General features: G+C 39.3%; 1 protein-coding gene across 9 annotated transcripts in view; it reads left to right on the forward strand.

Annotated features, from left to right (window-relative positions):
- The window catches only part of KLHL32 (kelch like family member 32), a 208,400-nt gene that overhangs the window by 180,855 nt on the left and 5,601 nt on the right, over positions 1-21,944 (forward strand). For 8 of the 9 annotated variants that reach the window (XM_043439171.1, XM_043439173.1, XM_043439174.1 and 5 more), the window contains 3 exons: positions 5,945-6,003; positions 10,612-10,804; positions 12,471-12,565. In XM_043439171.1, the coding sequence (XP_043295106.1) occupies positions 5,945-6,003; positions 10,612-10,804; positions 12,471-12,565 (347 nt within the window). The remainder of the gene's footprint in view (positions 1-5,944; positions 6,004-10,611; positions 10,805-12,470; positions 12,566-21,944) is intronic. The other variant, XM_043439179.1, reaches the window with a different exon arrangement.

A 21,944-nucleotide genomic window follows, 5' to 3' on the forward strand; every position in this document is an offset into this window, starting at 1 on the left:
TTCGTTTCAAGATGCTAATTTAGTGGAAAGATTCTTGGCTTTAATTGTTTATGTGGCAGTATTAACACTCCCAAAATATGGGCAGTATAATATCATGTAAAAAATAAGATAATAAAATGTTTATTTTTGCATTCATTATAAATATTCTCATGGTATCCCTTTATCAAGGAATATTAATGAGTTTGGCTGTTTTAAAAAACAACTTATATGAACTTAAATAATGCCAGTTTATTCTTTTGATAATTAGACTATGAGTGTGAAGTTTTTAAAAATCTTTTGCAAATTGGACCAAGTTTACATACAGAGCAGAAGCTAAAACTGTTAAAAAGGAAAAAGTCTTTGAAACCCTTATAAACCGGTCAGTAATTCTGGTTATTAGAAAAAAGAACTATAAGAAATCTATTTCAGGCTGCAAAATTCATTCATTTATTAGTTCAGTATTCCATACTTAAGTTACTTTTTCAGTATTCTATATATACTCATTTGTACCTTTTATGAAAGTGGTTAGAAACCTTTATGAACAAACTACTACAATATCGTGGTGAACTTGGCTGCTGTTCCAAGTACTCTCATTCATCTGAAACCTGAGAGAGAGGTTTCTGTCTCTATTCTGCATATGAGGAACCTGGGCTTGGCCGCTCAGTGGCTTACCCAAGAGGAGAGTCATAAAGGAGCTGTAAGGGGGGTCAGACATGACATAGCTTGTGCTGAAATTCTCCCTCCCTTACCCCCGGATTACTGTGAAGCTGGCACTGCAGGCCTTCAAGGGAATTGCAAAGAACTCTAGATGGTTTTCCACAGTCTTGAACTGGCTGACAGAATTCCAGCCTGGAGCATCTTCCCCAAGAGCACTGTTGTTGTTCAGTTGCTAAGTAGTCCCAACTCTTTGAGACCCCATGGACTGCAGCTTGCCAGGCTTCCCTGTCCTTCACTATCTTTGCGCAAATTCTCAAAACATTTCTGCGCAAAGATAGACAAGAGTAAAACATTTTCCTTACGCTTCCCTATTCAACTTCCCACAAAACGTTGTGACAAATGGATGAGTGCATGCCAGGGAGAAGATGACAGGTGACTGCCAAACAAACAGCCTTTGTCTCCACTACTGCGAGCTCACCACTCCTAAATTCGTTGTGCTCAAAAGCAACAACTCACCAATGCTGACAGTGTCTGTAAAATAGTGTGGGTCAATATATGTTAGTCAGGTAGGTCAAGTCTGTTGGCCCTGCTTTTTTTTTTTTTTTCCAGGGATCTCTGTTGATAAGTAGAGAGTACTAAAGTCCTTAGTAGGAATCTGTGGTACCTAATGTAGTGATAGTACCCCTCCTGGAACAGAGCAGGATGCAAAGAACTGAATGTGCCCGTGCTCTTAGCTGAAATCAAGATTGCCAGGAGAAGTATCAGCAACCTCAGATATGCAGATGATACTACCCTAATAGCAGAAAGTGAAGAGAAACTAAAGAGCCTCTTGATGAAGGTGAAAGAGGAGAGTGAAAAATTTGTCTTAAAACTCAACGTTCAAAAAAAGAAGATCATGGCAAATAGATGATCAGAAACAGTGACATTTTCTTTTCTTGGGCTCCAAAATCACTGCAGATGGTGACTGCAGCCATGAAATTAAGAGACGCTTGCTCCTTGGAAGAACATCTATGACAAACCTAGACAGTATATTAAAAAGCACAGACGTTACTTTGCCAACAAAGGTCCATCTAGTCAAAGCTATGTTTTTCCAGTAGTCTTATATGGTTATGAGAACTATGCCGTAAAGAAGGCTGAGCGTCAAAGAACTGATGCTTTCGAATTGTGGTATTGAAGAAGACTCTCAAGAGTCCCTTGGAGAGCAAGGAGATCAAAGCAGTCAACCCTAAAGGAAATCAACCTGAATATTCATTGGAAGGACTGATGCTGAAGCTTCAATACTTTGGCCACCTGATGCAAAGAGCTGACTCATTGGAAAAGACTCTGATGTTGGGAAAGATTGAGGGCAGGAAGAGAAGGGGGCGACAAAGGATGAGGTGGTTGGATGGCATCACTGGCTCAATGGACATGAATTTGAGCATACTCCAAATTTGAGCAATTTGAGCAAAGATAGTGGGAAAAAAAAAGCAGAGCCAACAGACTTGACCTACCTTGACTAACATATATTGACCCACACTATTTTATAGACACTGTCAGCATTGGTGAGTTGTTGCTTTTGAGCACAACGAATTTAGGAGTAGTGAGCTCGCAGTAGTGGAGACAAAGGCTGTTTGTTTGGCAGTCACCTGTCATCTTCTCCCTGGCATGCACTCATCCATTTGTCACAACGTTTTGTGGGAAGTTGAACAGGAAAGCTTAAGAAAAATGTTTTACTCTTGTCTTGATGATAGAAAGCATTTCTCACTGCTGGTAGCATGGTGATAACTTTTCATTCCTTCTGGCAGTTTTTAAAGACTTATTTGACTTTGAGGGAACCTGCCGTATATCTTTAAGTCACAGTTCAAAAGTATAAGACAGGGTTGTTCATTTTCAATTTTGGCTGAAAAGTCTTAACTTTGACTCTGGCACTTCAAAGTTAGGGAAAACTTGGCTTTAAAAATGGTTGCTGATACGAGATGGCATATTTAATGACAGATGTATCTATAGAAAGCTGTTAAGATGCAGATTATCCCCCCTGGGGTGGGGGAGGGAGATCAAAACTGCCAATCTATAAAATATACTCGATAGAGGAAGGCATGGAATCTATCTTTGCAAGTGCTTTGATTGCGGGGGACAGTATAGCAGCATGTGGCATCATAACCCAGAGCAGACAAATCAGCTTGATGACTTTCAAAGCCAGGAATACTGCTGCAGGCAAGGGTACTCCAGTCTAGGAGAAATTAAAACATATAGAGACTGTTATTAATTCCATATCTATTTTTGTATAGTCAAATCTGTATGCAAATCCTTAGCATCTCATTTCAGAAGATTAATCTAAAAGTGAAGAGTGTTATGTGAAGGGAATGTAATGACAAAGCTCTGAAAATGAGAAATACTGCTAGAGAAATGTGGGCTGCAAACTTGGATGCTTTTTTAAAATTTATTTTTTGTACTGAGAAGAAATGCTTTTTATTTATATGCTCATTTGTAAGTTGTTTCAAAGGGGGAAAGCAATAGAACCAATTCTTAAGGTTTTTCCCTCGCCACCCTGACTTGGCAAAAGTTACAGCACTCGGCTTTTTAAGCACCTCCTGTGGTTTAACATTCTAGAAGTAATCAACCAAGTAACTAACTAGGACTTTTATTCTTACCCCCAACGAGTAACCCAATATCTCATTTCTAAACATTGTCATAAGAGTGAAAATTTGTATGTAAGGGTAAGGAATCTAATTACTGGGCGCAGATTAAGGGGGAAAATTGTATTATAAAGGCATCTGAGGAAGACAATAAATAGTAATTCTGAAAAGCAGGAAGATAAGTGGTGTGCCCTGCTTGGGAGAGAGGGTTCAGTAGCTGCCTTCTAATCCGCTGGTTGTACATTTACTCTATAATGGGCAGAGTCTGATACGTATTGTAGTGTAAATATCTTCAAATGGTGTCATAAACAGATAGTTTACTGCAGTAGATATTAATTCTGTCTCATATTTCTAAAACAAGTAGAGAAGCTGTCAGAGTTTTGAAATAATGCGGGGGGAGTTCACCTTCTGTTCCCTCTCATTTGGAGAAATGATTATAGGCGAGCTGGACATTAATCTGGAGGTTATGGGCCAGATCAAAAGCACTTGGCAATCATTTTAACCCTGAAGCCTTGTGAGGTCTCAATAGATTTGATTACTTTTCTGTAGTTATGCTGAGAAAGAATTATTGGACATTCAATTTTTAATCAGATACAATAAAGGAAGGCTGAGGGGAAAGCAAACATCCCTCTGTATTTGACATACGTTTTGACTCTACATAGGTATTTCAGCCTCAGCTTTCTTAAGTGTATTATCTTTTTCTTTGATTTCATCTTTAAAAATGAGACATTCAGTGAGAAATCCAGAGAAGACTCTTTGAGGGCAGGAAGCTTATTTCTCTCTGTTCTTTGTGGATTTCTTCTGCAGACAAACCACTTTGCTTGATCTTGAAAGTGGTTGCAGGCTTCAGAGAGAACTTATTTTAAAAAAAGCCTTCCAGTTAATAGTAGCTATGGTCAGTTATGTGAAAGATATACTCTCCTTACAGGGATTGAGACAGTAATGGTTGGCCTGGGCTGTTTCCTCTCCTTTATATATCCATTAGTATTGGTTGATTATTCCACTTTCGTTAAGCTGATGCACTAATTCTGTGGTGTTTGGTTGATTTGACTTCTGGCCATGGAGTTGACAGTTGTGACCTATCCAAAGTATTTGAACTACCAAAGCAAAAATTTTACTGGACAAAGTTAAACAGACAAGGGAGACTTGATCCAAGACTATTGCACTAGGGGAGGGAGATTAGAATGCAGTCTGAAGTCAACTCCTCTGAAAAACATTAGGGTTTTTAAGCATTGGGGTGAACTAGATGAAATATATCGAAGTACTTTTGGAGGAAGGTTGATCCGTGTGATGTGTTGAGCACATTCAGTTACCCTGAATCTGTAAATGTTTTTCTCTGTGGCTTGGTCATTTGTGTTTCCTGATTTGCATCCTTCAGAATTAGGCTCCTAGCCTCCATTAGAAACTGAGAGATGGGAATATTATCTTCCTTGATGATAACATCTCAATGGGATGGCTCCCAGGTCTTCGAGGAAGATATTCCTGGGTTGTAAAACTTGTAGGAAGCTTCATAAATAATTTATGTCATTCCCCTTACTTCATCTCATCAAGTAGGTTATATCATGCACATCATCATCATCAGAAGTACAGTACAATAAGGTATTTTGAGAAAGAGTCTGCATTTATGTAACTTTTATTAAGGTATATTTTATAATTGTTCAAATTCATTATTAGTTATTGTTGTTAATCTCTTACTGTGCCTAATTTGTAAATTAAACTTTATCATAGGTATATGTAAATATAGGAAAAACAAAGTATATACAGTATTTGGTGCCATCCTACACTTTCAGGCATCCACTGCAGATCTTGGAATGTATCCCTCAGAGATAAGGGGGGGGGTTTATTATTTAGAGTTAAATTAAATTCATATTAAGTTTAAAGTAAAGGATTTCTTTTTTCTGTTCAATGTGACTACTGGAAAAATTAAAATTGCATATGTGACTCCTGTTTGTGGTGCTTATTCTATTGGACAGCACTGGTTCTAGATCTCTTTTGATAAGTAATGTTTTTTTAGATATGGTTCTTCCAAAGAGACATCAGGATATCACTGTGTCGGGACTTCCCTGGCAGTCAGTCCAATGGTTAAGGCTTTGTCTTCCAATGTAGGGGGTATGGGTTCGATCCCTGGTTGGGGAGCTAAGATCCTGCATGCCTCTGGGCCACAAAGCCAAAAAATGTAAAACAGAAGCAATATTGTAACAGATTCAATAAAGACTTTAAAAATGATCCACATCAAAAAGTCTTAAAAAAAAGAAGATATTACTGTTCACTGTGTTAGCACATCTAAGACTACAGCTATAAGATGACAAGTTAGCCAAGGACAAGAGTTTTCCATATAACTATGTCCCTGGCTTAAATATTGTAGAGATTTGTGTTAAGTGTGCTATGCTTGCCCCCACTCCCTCACCATATTTTGCTCCTCATTCTGGCCATCCAGAGCAGCTTGCCAGAATTGGGCGCCTCGTGGTAATCTCAGCGTACTTGTTGCTTGCTCTCAACTGGATTGCTTCTGAAATGTTTCTTGAAAATGAAACTGCTTCAACAATAAGCTTAACTATGTCATGGGTTCACCACGAGGGTGTACAAACAGATCCTCAGCGGTAGCTAATTTTCATTTAATTGTATCTCGTTCTTATGTTGGACTATCCCATTTCTTATTCATGAAAGCGCTAACACGTGCTAATCCGTTACAGGTGGAGTAACTAACACAGCACAATACCAGAACAGACTAATGGTATATGAACCTAACCAGGTAAGACTCATCTAAGAAAAGCTCATTACCTTAATTAAAATGAATTTTTAAAGATTCCTGCAGTAATTAGGAGTTGGAATGCCAAGTCTATACACACACATGCATCTTAAACTTACATAGAGGAAAGGAAGCATCTGGATAAACTGCTTTTGGGTTGCTTTTTTCCCCCCCCTTACAAAACATGAACTCTCAGCTCTTTTTGTTTTATGCTCTACTCAATGCTTAACTCTTTCAGAGTTTTGCATAATGTAGGAAAGAGGGAAAATATGTTGATGAGTTAAATGCCCTTATTTCCGTTTATCTCAAGTGTCTTTGAGATTTCCTGAGAAACGATTTGCACTGTCTTGTTGCTGCAGCCTTTGAGAAGGCTTGTCATTCTAGGAAGGGAGCACGCTTATGGTTTTGTTATTCCCAAATAAACAGTAACTTTTATTTAACCCTGTATAGTCAGCATATCCCAGGGCATTGTGAAGGATAAATCTGAAGGAGAGGTATCTGAAGAGTTGGAGTATGTTTTTCATCTAAGAGCTGGGCCTGGACTGGGCACATTGGGATGGTGCCTGTCCCTTCTGCCCACTTCTCATGCACATTTCATGACTTCTTTCCCCACAAAAGAAGAGCTATTTTTCTTTTCCTTCTACCAGAGTATCTGTAACTGTGACACATGTTTGCTGAGTTTTGCCATTTCTGTGATTTTGGCAATGTAAGTATTTTTCCTGGTTATGACAATATTCCAAAATGATTGGAGGTCAAATCTTCATCAGCTGAAGATAATGGAACTGGGAAACAACAGGTTGACTTTGACAGTCTAGGTCGGGATTAGCCATCAAATATATGTTCAGAGTGACCTCAATCTATTTTGTATCTTTTAATTTTTACAGTTCCTTGATTCTGAGTGTAACAAAAGTATTTCTGTCTTTGCAAGTGTGTTTCCTGATGTCATTAGAAGCTGTCCATTTGGGAGACCATGTGTTCCTGGGCTGGGTGTCTCAAGGGGGATCATTAATTACAGTTGCTTGAGTTTGGTGCACACGTGGTTAAAGAGGAAGAAGGTGTTAACATTTCTCAAATGAATTCTGTTTCATGTTTGTACACACATGCTCTTTTTTAAAATTCTGCTGGCATATTGTTTACGGTGGGTACTGGCAAACATCACATCTGCTTGCATCTTGCTCAGAATCTCAATAACTCTATCATTCAGCCCTGGTGCTTATTTCTCTGCTAGGCCTTTGTGGAAAGTCAGTAATGCCTGCCATCTGCCACAGAGCACATCGCTACCTGCCAGCAGGCAGGCCGGGGTGACCTCTGCTTCCTCAGCACTGATTAGCATTCACACGCTAGCTTATTAGGGATGACCCCGCCAGGCCTCTCTGTTTCTCTGCCTTTGCCGCGGTTGGCGGCTCACCTGGCAGGCACGGCTGTGAAGGAAGCTAAAGATATGATCGGGGGATGCAGGCGGGCTTTGCACAGCAGATGGCATCCAGAGTCCTGTGGCAGGGGACTGGACTGCTAGTGCAAACACTGCGTCCTCAGACCGTGACGCGTTGCCTCATACAAAGCACCTTCAGGAAGCACCGTCAGCGTCTGGAGTTAAATCCACTCGTGTGTAATGTATTAAAGGTAGCTCTTAGAATATCTAAAAGAAAGGTTTAACTGTTCTATTAAAGATACAATTAATTGGAAGGAGATTCTTATTGTGACATGTTTAAAAACTGGGGGAGCAGATGAATGCAAGCCTTAAACAATTGGACAAACCACTTTTTTCTTGTGAGTATATCTTTAAAAGAGAAATTAGAAATGAGCCAGTCAGTATGCCATTAGTGAATGGACCAATATTTATACAAAACTTTTTTTTTTTTTTTTTCTGATTCTGCGTTTATACCTCTGTGAACTGGTGAAATTGTATGTATTCAAAACATGATGATTTTTCTGGTCGAAACCCAAATTTTTCTTGGCAAAAAGAAATTATCTGTGTTCTTCCTGTATGTTTAGTGTTTATATAAAAAGAAAATGGTTAGGCTTATTTACCTGTCCATTACTTGAGATTTAAATTAAAGTCATATTTGATTTTCACCTATTTTTATATTTTAAATAACCTTATTAGAGAGGAGTTGAGGATACTTTTCTTAATCCTGAGAGTGATATAAAACCAAACATTAGAGGTTTTACCATTTCCTAAAGAAATGGTCTTCTGTAACAGAAGACCAAATAACAATATGCCTGGAAATAACTTTTCCCAATTTGGTGAAGATGTGAGTGTAAATATATTAAAGGCTGTGAGGGGTTTGTTGCTGAATCAACACTTTTCTCTTCCATTGACCTCAGGAGGTTCATCCTGGAAAGAACAGCAAAGCTGCCCTCACATTAGCTTATGTAGGGTCCCCTGTGAGCCAGTGATTTAATCACAGTAAGTTTCCTAGTTCAGTTCAGTCGCTCAGTCATGTCCGACTTTTTGTGACCCCATGGACTGCAGCACGCCAGACCTCCCTGTCCATCACCAATTCCCGGAGTTTACTCAAACTCATGTCCATTGAGTCGGAGATGCCATCCAACCATCTCATCCTCTGTCATCCCCTTCTCCTTCCGCCTTCAATCTTTTCCAGCATCAGGGTCTTTTCAAAGGAGTCAGTTCTTCGCATCTGGTGGCCAAAGTATTAGCATTTCAGCTTCAACATCAGCCCTTCCAATGAATATTCAGGACTGATTTCCTTTAGGATGGACAGTTGGATCTCCTTGCAGTCCAAGGGACTCTCAAGAGTCTTCTCCAACACCACAGCTCAAAAGCATCAGTTCTTCGGCACTCAGCTTTCTTTATAGTCCAACTCTTACATCCATACATGACCACTGGGAAAACCATAGCCTTGACTAGATGGACCTTTGTTGGCAAAGTGATATCTCTGCTTTTTAATATGTTGTCTAGGTTGATCATAACTTTTCTTCCAAGGAGCAAGTGTCTTTTATTTCCATGGCTGCAGTCACCATCTGCAGTCATTTTGGAGCCTCCCCAAATAGAGTCTGTTACTGTTTCTACTGTTTCCCCATCTATTTGCCATGAAGTGATGGGACCGGATGCCATGATCTTAGTTTTCTGAATGTTGAGCTTTAAGCCAACTTTTTCACTCTCCTCTTTCATTTTCATCAAGAGGCTCTTTAGTTCTTCTTCCCTTTCTGCCATAAGGGTGGTGTCATCTGCATATCTGAGGTTATTGATATTTCTCCCGGCAATCTTGATTCCAGCCTGTGCTTCATCCAGCCCAGCGTTTCTCATGATGTACTCTGCATGTAAGTTAAATAAGCAGGGTGAAAATATACAGCCTTAACATACTCCTTTTCCTATTTAGAACCAGTCTGTTGTTCTATGTCCGATTCAAATGTTGCTTCCTGACCTGCATACAGATTTCTCAAGAGGCGGGTCAGGTGGTCTGGTAATCCCATCTCTTTCAGAATTTTCCACAGTTGGTGGTGATCCACAAAGTCAAAGGCTTTGGTGTAGTCAATAAAGCAGAAATAGATGTTTTTCTGGAACTGTCTTGCTTTTTCGATAATCCAACGAATGTTGGCAATTTGATCTCTGGTTCCTCTGCCTTTTCTAAATCCAGCTTGAACATCTGGAAGTTCACGGTTCACGTACTGTTGAAGCCTGGCTTGGGGAATTTTGAGCATTACTTTACTAGCGTGTGAGATGAGTGCAATTGTGAGGTAGTTTGAAGATTCTTTAGCATTGCCTTTGTTTGGGATTGGAAGGAAAATTGATCTTTTCCAGTCCTGTGGCCACTGCTGAGTTTTCCAAATTTGCTGGCATATTGAGTGCAGCACTTTCACAGCACCATCTTTTAGGATTTGAAATAGCTCATCTGGGATTCCATCCCCTCCACTAGCTTTGTTCATAGTGATGCTTCTTAAGGCCACTTGACTTCACATTCTATTGCTGACTGTGGCTTAGATCATGAACTCCTTATTGCCAAGTTCAGACTTGAATTGGAGAAAATAGGGAAAACCACTAGACCATTCAGGTATGACCTAAATCAAGTTTCCTAAAGTGCACATTATCAGACATGTGTGCCAGGCAGTGTTCTGAATGCTTTAGGTGCATTAGCTCATTTAATCTTCACAACAGGCTTGTCAGTTGGGTGCTGTTATCTCCATTTTACAGAGGAGGAAGCAGACACAGACAGGTTAAGTAAATTGCCAAGCTCACACACAAATTATAAACTCGGTATCCTGGATCCAGAGCCTGTTTTGTTATCATTACACCACTGTACACAAATACCTATGCATGTGCACTCCTAAGTCATTTGTAGGAGTATGTTCTCTCAACTGGGAGATAACTATCATGAAAACTTCTAAATTCTCATATGCTCCTCTTACAAATGCAAAATGCCCTCTAAAATGCAGCCCAAACAAGAGGAAATGCCTTATGTAAATTGCAAAAGTTAGAACTTGTAGGATCTTCTGCACTTGTTCTCAGGTAAGACACCCATTCCTTTCAAACTAAGTAAACAATATTTAAATAGAATGTGGTCCACCAGCAACTACTAATGAGGCACCGCTGTTTTCTGCCATGGACATCTTCAGTTAACAGTTCGCCTGCATTTCATTTCTTTTCAGAATAAGTGGATAAGCCGTAGCCCCATGCTGCAGAGGCGGGTCTACCATTCCATGGCTGCTGTTCAAAGGAAGCTTTATGTTCTTGGAGGCAATGACCTGGATTACAATAATGACCGGATCCTCGTGCGGCATATAGATTCCTACAACATAGACACTGACCAGTGGACGCGCTGCAATTTTAACCTGTTGACTGGCAAGTACCTTTGATTAAGTAAATTAGGAGAAAGAAGAGATTCAGGAAGTTGACAAACTTGTTTTTTTAGACATCTTGAGGGCAGCTCTAAATATTAAATGCGTGATAGTAGAACAACTTGGTTTTATTACCAAAGGTGAACATTGTTTCTCTCTGACTCAGTTAAAATCTGACTCAGTCCATTGGCTGAGCATCCAGTTTCTCAGGGCCTGTGTTTACCTTTGTGTGTGTTCTCACATTGTCGAGAGAGGCATGTCAAGTCCATTATTGTCAATCAATATTCATGTAGGAACACTGGTATCAGTAGGAGGGATCAGGTGCTGAGTTAATGACTCTGTAGGAGCAATTTATTTTTCTCTTCTCACTTTTAGTCTTATTTCTTATGAGTTCAGGAGAATGGTCTTCACTGTTTATCACTGTCAGATATCGTTTTTTGCCTGTATTTTCCTAAAGAGAAAACACTGGAGATGTTCTATGCGTAGGGGTCTGGCAGCACTTCTGACCACACAGACCTATCCAGCCATCACCACGAGCGGCACTAGGGAGCGACCATCCTCATCCCAAAGTGAATGAAAAGGAAGCAGCAAATAGCCCACCCCTGACATTTCTTTATGAAGTTGAAAACTTCCTCCCTTCTTGGCTTGCGTTATTAAGATCCCTTCCCTTCCATTAAGATCACAGGCTCAAAAGGGTGGGCAGGACTGTGGCCTGAAGGCATTTTAATATGCTGAGTGGGCACTCACAGCCACTGCTGAGGAGGCCACGTTGGGGGCCTAACCAGTGTGAGAGGGTTAGATGCTTTATACTGAGCTCCTGTTTTTCTGGAAAATGATCTGAGGCCCACCTACAGCACTTAATTCTGAGTTCCCGTAGTGGTACCTTAGCCCCTTGGTCCCCCGATCTGTGATTCTGTCTGCTATAGGATCCAGCTTATTTATTACCCGAGTCAATTCTGTGTCAGCCCATCAATAAGAAGAGACTGTCTCTCTCTCTGATGGCCTCCAGGGAAGAATATGTGGTAGTGAGTTATTCTTTTTTTTTTTTTAATGGAGGAGGAACCTTTTATCATTTTGGCGTGTCTATATCTAGGGACTACCCAGGCTGGTCCCAGCTCAGGAACTTTATAATATAGTCTTAAAACTGTTGTGTATGTAAAGAAAAAGGAAAGTAGTAGCTATCAGTCTTCTTCTGTCATTTGTCTTCATTTGGGGCACACTAGGGGCATGGCTCTGTTTTATTCGCTTCTTGGGGTTGCAACTGTTACAGATGTAAGCACTTGCCTTAAAAGTATTTGTATTCAGTAGAACAAGAGGTGTTTTACATTCCTCAAATATACTTTATTTCCATTAGTATTAATTAATGGCATACAACATGGTATTAAACTCTTCTATACGGCTTATTATTGCTGTCTTTAATGCTGTATTTACTAATTTGACTGGCTGTTGAGTGTTATCACCCGGTTCTGACCCAACACTGATTCATTCTCTGAGAGTGCTTAATTCTTCCCTCTGAGACCTGGGAGGCAGGGGTTAGTTGCGGCAAAAATCCTGTGGAGTATACACGTGTGCCACAGGGGAAAACTACCCCTCAGTGGCAAAAGGGTTAATTAAGACATGCAAGGAAATGGATTTATTTTTCCTCTTTTATTCAATTCTCTTTACTTTAGGCCAAAATGAATCTGGAGTTGCTGTCCATAATGAGAGAATATACTTAGTTGGTGGATATTCGATTTGGACAAATGAGCCTCTGGCTTGTATCCAGGTGAGTGGTTGAAGTCCCCTTTTGAAGTTCATTCAAGTGGTTCAGTGAGGTTATTTTTTTGCAGTGCTGAATTGAAGGAAGAGAATATTTACATGTAGAAAGAAGATTGAGCTCCTTTGCGCAGCTAGTTCAGCCACTAAACTTCATTCTGCATCCTAAAAATGATATCTCATGATTGAGTCCTGTTGAAAATAAAGATGGGAATGAGCTTTAACAGTATACATAATATATACGGGAAGTGGGGGAAGTGGAATGCCTTTCCTTTTTTTAAAACCGAAACCTGTTGAAATCTTGGTAACTGTACTTTCACATCTGCAAAACTTATTTTCTGTATATTCCAATTCGTTCATTTAACAAATGCCCCCTACAGTGGTGGTGTTTCCTAGCAGAAGTGAGTAGTTGTGTTTTGTGATTGGTCTGCGGGGGGAAATCTCTGCCCCCAGAGTACCCTTGGCTCAACATGTGAGCAGCTCAGACTGGGCAAGTTGCTAGCTGGGCTGTTCAGAACAGCAATGGCTGTTGATATATATATAGTCAAGGTGGTATTATTTATGGTTTGTTTCTTTTACAATTCTTACCAGAGCTGTTTTTCTACTTTGAGTTCTGTGATAGCATATTGACATGTATTAGCCCTGACCTTTCCCTGATCTCCAGAAAAACATATTATAACTATTCATAATATCTAACCTCATCTTTGTGGGAAGATTTTAAACAGATGCTTCAATGTCTTTAATAGTTGCAGGACTATTAGAGCTTTTAATTTCTTCTTCACATCTCATAAGGTATGTATCTTTTTTTCAAGACACTTTTCCATGTTTTCGAAGTTTTCAAAAATGTTAGTATATAGATATTGAGTTGGTTATATTCTACTTTACATTTGTAATATTGCTTTTTTTTTTCCCTTCCATTCTTGATCTGTCTTGCCCAAGATTTGTCTGGGGATTTTAACTTATTTCTACTGTTGATATAGATAAGTAGTTTTAAGTCAGCAAAGGTAGCATAGAAATGAATATTTAACAGGCTTGTCCTGATGGAGGTAGTTTCTGATCTAACCGAGGGAACGTAATGTGTTAGTTTAAGGTATAAGATATAATTTTATATACCTATACATTGCTAAGTAATCACGACAGTAAATCAAACATCCCTTACCTCACATAGTTGCACATTTGTACTTTTTTCTTATGAGAACTTTTAAGATTTACTTCCTTAGCAAGTTTCAGATATGCAATATGCATTATGGTATAGTCAACACTAAGGACACTGCATCCCGGAACTTATCACTTTTTTGAGGTATCTTTTGACGACCTCACCCATTTCTGTCACTCCCCACTGCTTGCCTCTTGGAACTACCAATCTGTCTTTGCTTTCTATGAGTTCAGTTTTTTTTTTTTAATTCCACATAAAAGTGAGATCATAGAGTTTTGTCTTTTTCTGACATATTTTTTTGGATTGGCCAGAAAGTTCGCTGGGGTTTTTCCATAAGATGGTATAGAAAACCTGAACGAACTTTTTGGCCAACCCATTACCTAGAGTAATGATGCCCTCAAGGTCCGTATATCTTGTTGCAAAAGAAGGACTTCCTATTTTATTTTTTTTTTTCATAAAACAAAATTTTATGTAACTGAAGGATCCTTCCTGGGGCTAGTTAATTGCCTTTACAAAAAAAGAGAAAAGAATGAAATTCCAGTGTTCCAAATCAACTTGTTACACATCTATATAAACCCACAGTGTCCTAGCAAACAAAGGACTTCCTATTTTAATGTCTCTTTCTGTATATATATGTTTGTGTGTGTGTAGATAGATATATATCTCACATCTTTATCCATTCACCCATAAGTGGACACTTAGGTCGTTTCCACGTCCTGGCTATATTATATACAATGCTGTAGTGACCACAGTACAGATGTTTCTTCATGATACTGATTTTGTTTTCTTTGCATAAACACCCAGAAGTGGAGTTACTAAACTATAAGATATTTTTTTTAACTTTTTGCGGAAACTTCAAACTTTTTTCAATAGTAGCTGCATCATTACTAGGAAGCATTACAAAGCAAGTAGATAAAGGTGATGGAATTCCAGCCAAGCTATATTTAAATTCTAGAAGATGATGCTGGTAAAGTGCTACACTCAATGTCAGCAAATTTGTCAGTTTTCATTCCAATTCCAAAGAAGGGCAGTCCCAAAAATGTTCGAACTGCCAGACAGTTGTGCTCATTTCATATGCTAGTATGGTTATGTTCAAAATCCTTCAAGCTAGGCTTCAGCAGTATGTGAACTGAGAATTTCCAGATGTACAAGCTGGGCTTAGAAAAGGCAGAGGAACCAGAAATCAAATTGCCAAAATTCACTGGATCATAGAGAAAGCAAGGGAATTCCAGAAAGACATCTGTTTCACTGACTATGCTAAAGCCTTAGACTGTGTGGATCACAAAAAACTGTGGAAAATTCTTCAAGAGATGGGAATACCAGACCACCTTCCCTGTCTTCTGAGAAACCTGTGTGCAGGCCAAGAAGCAACAGTTAGAACCAGACATGCAACAACAAACTGGTTCCAAAGTGGGAAAGGAATATGTCAAGGCTATATAGTCACCTTGCTTATTTAACTTATATGCAGAGTACCATGAGAAATGCCAGGCTGGATGAATCACAAGCTGGAATAAAGATTGTTGGGAAGAAGTATCAACAACCTCAGATATGCATATGATACCACTCTGATGGCAGAAAGTGAAGAGGAACTAAAGAGCCTCTTGATGAAGGTGCAAGAGGAGAGTGAAAAAGCTGGCTTGAAACTCAGCATTCAAAACACAAAGATCATGGCATCTGGTCCCATCACTTCATGGGAAACAGATAGGGAAACAATGGAAACAGTGACAGACTTTATTTTCTTGGGCTCTTAAATCACTGCTGACGGAAACTGCAGCCATGAAATTAAAAGATGTTTGCTCCTTGGAAGAAAAGCTATGACAAACCTAGATAGCATATCAAAAAGCAGAGACATCACTTTGTCAATAGTGATCCACCTAGTCAAAGGTATGGTTTTTCCAGTAGTCATGTATAGATGTGAGAGTTGTACCATAAAGAAGGCTGAGAGCCAGAGAATTGATGCTTTCAAATAGTGGTGCTGGAGAAGACTCTTGAGAGTCTCTTGGACAGCAAGGAGATCAAAGCAGTCAATCCTAAAGGAAATCAACCCTGAATGTTCCTTGGAAGGACTGATACGGAAGGTCCAATACTGTGGCCACCTGATATGAAGAACCAACTCACTGGAAAAGAGAAAAGACCCTGGTGCTAGGAAAGACTGAAGGTAAAAGTAGAAGGAGGTGGTAGGAGATGGTTAGATAGAATCACTGACTAAATGGACATGAGTTTGAACAAACTTCGGGAGATAGTGAAGGACCGGGAAGCCTTCTGTGCTGAAGTCCATGGGGTTGCGAAGAGTCAGATCCCACTTAGCAAGAGAACAATAACAAAGCTACACCAGTTTACATGCCTTCCCTCCCTACAGTGCCCGAGGGTCACTCATCATGTACACTAATTAACTCTTCATTACATCTGGCTGTTCCCAAACAAGTCTGTTTTCAAAAAGATGAAGAAGTACATGTGTATATCTTAAGCCACTGAGGATATTCTAGAGTAGCCTCAGGATTAAGGTGATTCTGAAAGAGGCAATTCATACATTTTAATCAAGTTAAGTTTTAATCAGAGCTTGTGTTAATGGAATAAATTTCATCTCTGAGATTGGACAATAAAAGATTCTAATGTATCTGCTTTTTTAAAAAAAATGGGCATTCTGGGTAGTTCTGTGTTCCCGTAGTTACTTTGAATCAATCAAATATTTGCAAAAGCTGTGTCTGTTTCCTTGGCTGGCATGTTAGTCCCACAAAACACAGATAAACTTGATAAAAGCTTTTAAGAGCCTTTATTGTTTGTAGATAATAAGTTCATATAAGCATATGAATTGTCATTTAAAGAGAGGCTTGGAGTGTTAAGTCTTCATGGATAACAGACTCATCATGTATCTTCGATTTTAGCTATGGACAGCTGATTATGGATTACATTATCATTCATTCTAAACCACGGCTGTACAGTCTCAAGTATTTATTTTTTGGGTGACTACAGAACTATTTATTTTGGTTCATAAACAGTAGATACGTTGATGGTTGAAGAGACTACCTACATGTTCAAGCCATTTCCTTACTACTTTCTGGAAGAATATCCAGCAGAGAAGTAAGCTCATGAGAGACTGAAATAGTATTTATAAGAAGATACTGACTAGACAGTAGAAATTCCTGAGTACATATCATCAGGTTGAAAATCACAGGAGACAAGACAAGAGGGTGGAGTAGAGGACATGAGCTGACCTCGTCTATGGAAATACCAAAATCACAACTTACTGCTAAACAACTGCTGACAAATTCTGGAAGCTACCAAAAAGATACCCTACATCCACAAGATGGTAGGAGGGGTCAGTTGTGATAAAGTTCAATCCCATACACACTGGGTGGGCAACCCACAAACTAAACACTAATTATATCATGGAAGTTCTCCCACAGGAGTAAAAGTTCTGAGCCCCACATCAGGCTCCCCAGCCTGGGGGTCTGGCAACAGGGGGAGCTCCCAGAGAAGCTGGCTTTGAAGGCCAACATGGTTTAGTCACAGGAATTTCACGGGACTGGGGAAAAAAATTCCATTCTTGGAGGGCACTCACAGAGTCTTGTGTGTACCAGAACACAGGGAAAAGAGTCGTCGTCCTTGTAAGAGATTAGGCCAGACTTACCTGTTAATATTGGAGGCTCTCCTGCATGGGGGGTGGGGGTGTGTGGCTGTGAAGTCAGAATGATGTAAATCACTGCTGCGGAAGAGAATAAAGAATGAAAAGAAATAAGGATAGTCTAAGAGACCTCTGGACAATAGTAAATGCACTAATATTTGCATTATAGGGGTCCCCGAAGAAGAGAGAGTGCGAGAAAAGACCTGAGGAAATCTTTGAAGAGAAAGTAGCTAAAAGCTTCTCTAACATGGGGAAGGAGACCTTTACCCATGTCCAGGAAGCACAGAGTCCCAGGCAGGATGCATTCAAGGAGGAACATGCTGAGACAGTAATAAACTGACAGAAATTAAAGGCAAAGAAAACATGCTAAAAGCAATAAGGGAAAAAAATAATGTACAAGGAAACTCCCATAAGGTTATCAACTGATTTCTCTGCAGGTAAGGGAATGTGGCGTGATACATTTAAACTGATGAAAGGGAAGAATCTACAACCTACTCAGCAAGGCTCTCCTGGAGATTTGACAAGAAACCAAAAGCTTTACAGACAAGCAGAAGCTAAGAGAATTCAGCACCACCAGACCAGCTTTGCAAGAAATACTAAAGGAACTTCTCCAGGTGGAAAAGAAAAGGCCATGACTAGAAACAAAATTACGAATGGGAAAGCTCACCAGTAAAGACAAACATACAGTAAAGGTAGGAAATCATCTGCACACAAATATGGTATCAAAATCAATTGTGAGGAGAGCACATGCAAGATATTGGAAATGCACCAAAAAGAAAACCAATTACAGGCCAATATCACTGATGTGAACATAGATGTAAAAATCCTCAACAAAACATTAGCAACATACATTAAAGGGCTCATACACCATGATCATGATTGAACCCTGGTGGCTCAGACGGTAAAGCGTCTGCCTACAATGCGGGAGACCCAGGTTCAATCCCTGGGTCGGGAAGATCCCCTGGAGAAGGAAATGGCAACCCACTCCAGTATTCTTGCCTGGAAAATCCCATGGACAGAGGAGCCTAGCAGGCTACAGTCCATGGGGTTGCAAAGAGTCGGACACGCCTGAGCGACTTCACTTTCACAACCATGATCAAATGGGGTTTATCTCAGGGATGCAAGGATTTTTCAATATCTGCAAATCAATCTGTGATACACCACACCCACAAATTGAAGAATGAAACCCATATGATCATCTCAATAGATGCAGGAAAAGCTTCTGATAAAATTCAACACCCATTTACAATAAAAAAACTCTCCAGAAAGTAGGCATAGAGGGAGCCTAGCTAAAATAATTAAAGGCCATATGTGACAAACCTACAGCTAACATCATAATCAACAGTGAAAAGCTGAAAGCATTTCCTCTAAGATTAGGAAAAAGACAAGGATGTTTACTCATACCACTTTATTAAACATAGCTGTGGAAGTTATAGCCATTGTAATCCAAAAAGAGAAATAAAGGGAATCCAAATTGGAAAAGAGGGAGTAAAACTGTCACTGTTTGCAGATGACATGATACTATATATTGAAAATCCTAAAGATGCTACCAGAAAACTACTAAAGCTTGCCAATGAATTTGGTAAAATTGCAAGATACAAAATAAATGCAAGGAAATCTGTTGCATTTCTATACAGTAACAATGAAAGATCAGAAAGAGAAATTAAAATAATCCCATTGCATCAAAAAGAATAAGATACTTAGGAATAAAACAAAAGACCAGGACTCTGAAAACTGTTAGATGCTGATAAAAAAAATTAAAGATGATACAAACAGAAGATATACAATATCTTAGAACTGGAAAAACATCATTATAGTTATTAATAAAATGACCAATAATACCCAAGGCAATCTACAAGTTGAATAACTTCCCTATCAAATTACCAACAGCATTTTTCACAGAACTGGTACAAAATTTTTTTTTTAATTTATATGGAAGCACAAAAGACCCCAAATAGCCAAAGCAATCTTGAGAAAGAAAAACAGTTGGAGGAAAGAGGTTCCCTGACCTTCAGACAGTACTACAAAGCTACAGTCATCAAACGGTCTGGTACTGGCAGGAAAACAGAAATATAAGTCAAAAGAACAGGATAGAAAGCCCTGTGGTCAATTACACACCAGTGGTCAATTAATCTACAAGAAAGGAAGCAAGACTATGTATACAATGGAGAAAACACAGTTTCTTCAATAAATGGTGGGAAAAATTAAATTACAGTTTTTAACACAATACACAAAAATAAACTCAAAATGGATTAAATATAATCCATTTTATAAATATAATCCATCTTATAAATATAAGACCCAACACTGTCCACTCCTACAGGAAAACATAGGCAGAACACTCTTTGATATAAATTGCAGCAGTATCTTTTTTGATCTGTCTCCTAGAATAATGGAAATAAAAACAAAAATAAACAGATGGGACTTAAAGCTTTTACACAGCAAAGCAAACTATAAAAAAAAAAAACAGCAAAAGACAACCCACAGAATGGGAAAAAATATTTGCAAATGGTGCCTCTGACAAGGGATTTCCAAAATTTACAGACATCTCATGTGGCTCACTATCAGAAAAATCCAAACAAAAAATGAGAAAATCTAAATCTGTGTCATGTGTCACAGATGGTCACATCTGTCACATCTTGGTCACAGGATGACCAAGAGGCACATGAGAAGACACTCAACATCGTTAAAAATTAGAGAAATACAAATCAAAACCACAGTATCACCTCACACCAGTCAGAACGGCCATCATCAAAAAGTCTACAAACAATACATGTTGGAGAGTGTGGAGGAAAGGAAACTCTCCTACACTGTTGGGAATGTAAATTGGTACAACCATGAGGGAGAACTATACGGAGGTTCCTTAAAAAGCTAAAAATAGAGCTACCACATGATCTAGCAATCCAACTCGAAGGCATGCATCTGAAGAAAACCATGTTTCAAAAGGATACGTGCACCGCAATTTTCATTGCAATACTGTTTACAATAGCCAAGAAATGAAATCAACCTAAATGTCTATCAACAGGAATGGATAAAGATGTGATACATATATACAATGGAATATCACTCAGCCATTAAAAAGAATGAAATAATGCCATTTGTAATGACATGGATGGACCTGGAGATTATCATGCTAAGTGATGTTGGAGAAAGTCAAATTATCATATGATGCTATTTTTATGCAAAATCTAAAAAAAATGATACCAATGAACTTATTTACAAAACAGAAACAGACCCACAGACTTAGAGAACAAACGTATGGTAACCACGGGGGCAGAGTCGAGGGGGAGGGGATTTGAGGTTGGCATGTGCATGCTACTGTATTTACAACAGATAACCAACATGGAGCTACTGTATATCACGGGGTACATGGCTCAGTACTCTTAACAACCTAAATGGGAAAAGAATTTCAAAAAGGATAGATATATGTATAATTGAATCACTTTGTCATATACCTACAACTATCAACATTGTTAACCAACTATATTCCAGTGTAAGATAAAAATTAACAACAACAACAAAAAAAACCCCAAATTTTTTAAGCTCCAAAACACTGAATAAATTGAGATATGATCTGTGAAGGAAAAAAGTATAGGAAAAAAAAAAGAAAAAAGTATAGGAAAGAGTGGAGAAAATAGTATAGATGTTAAAAATATCAAAAGTTTTAAGTTTTTTTTTATAAGTCACAAATATGTAGAATTCTTGGATTCTAAAGGCATGGCTGACTAAGATTAGTGAAAGTCACACTTAAATAGTTCAGACTGGTCTGTTAACATCCAGAAGGACTAGTCTTTTTTTTTTTTTTCTCCCCATGTTGAAAATACCAGCCAATAACCTGTCTATTAGAATGACCCTTCTGGGCTCATCATTAACGTTTACTTAACTATCTTTTGTAGTATTCAGCCACACAGGGATGAAGCATGTCAAATGTTGAGAAACCATACTTTTTTATCTTCTTTTCTGCTATGTGACTGACCACAAACTGTTTAACCCATTATGAGGACAACTGAAACAAGAGAAAAGCTGAGATGCTCTTAAATTCATACTTTGAAGATTAAGCTTTGGACTTGTTGGTAACACTTACCCGTGGAAGACGTTAAGTCCTGAGGAGTCAGGTGCCCTCGTTAGTTCAGTGGGTGTGTAAGCAAGCAGCTGGCACAGAGCTCGACTCTAGCCTGGTATCCCGGGGATGACAAGCATCAAGGAGCAGCTGCCTAGGTGATTAGTCCGGGCTGTCAGATCACCTCCACCGCTCTTCACCTAGGATTACTTCTTCTTGGCTGGAGGATATGCTGCCAAGTTGGCACCTCCTTCTCCCCAATGCCTTCTGTCTGCCAGCTTTCACAGGAGTGTACTGGAGAAAAACCACCAACCTTTTTGTTTCCTCCATCTTACAGATTAAATAAATTACATCTGCTTAGTGGCTTCCCAGGTGGCATAGTGGTAAAGAATCTGCCTGCCAATACAGGGGACGCAAGAGACATGGGTTTAATTCCTGGGTTGGGACGACCCCCTGGAGGAGGACATGGCAGCCCGCTCCAGTATTCTTGCCCGGTGACTGCCGTGGACAGAGGAGCCCGGTGGGTTCCAGTCCGTGGGGTTGCAGCG

The sequence above is a fragment of the Cervus canadensis genome, chromosome 20 (genome assembly GCF_019320065.1).
Source record: "Cervus canadensis isolate Bull #8, Minnesota chromosome 20, ASM1932006v1, whole genome shotgun sequence".
NCBI lineage: Eukaryota > Metazoa > Chordata > Mammalia > Artiodactyla > Cervidae > Cervus > Cervus canadensis.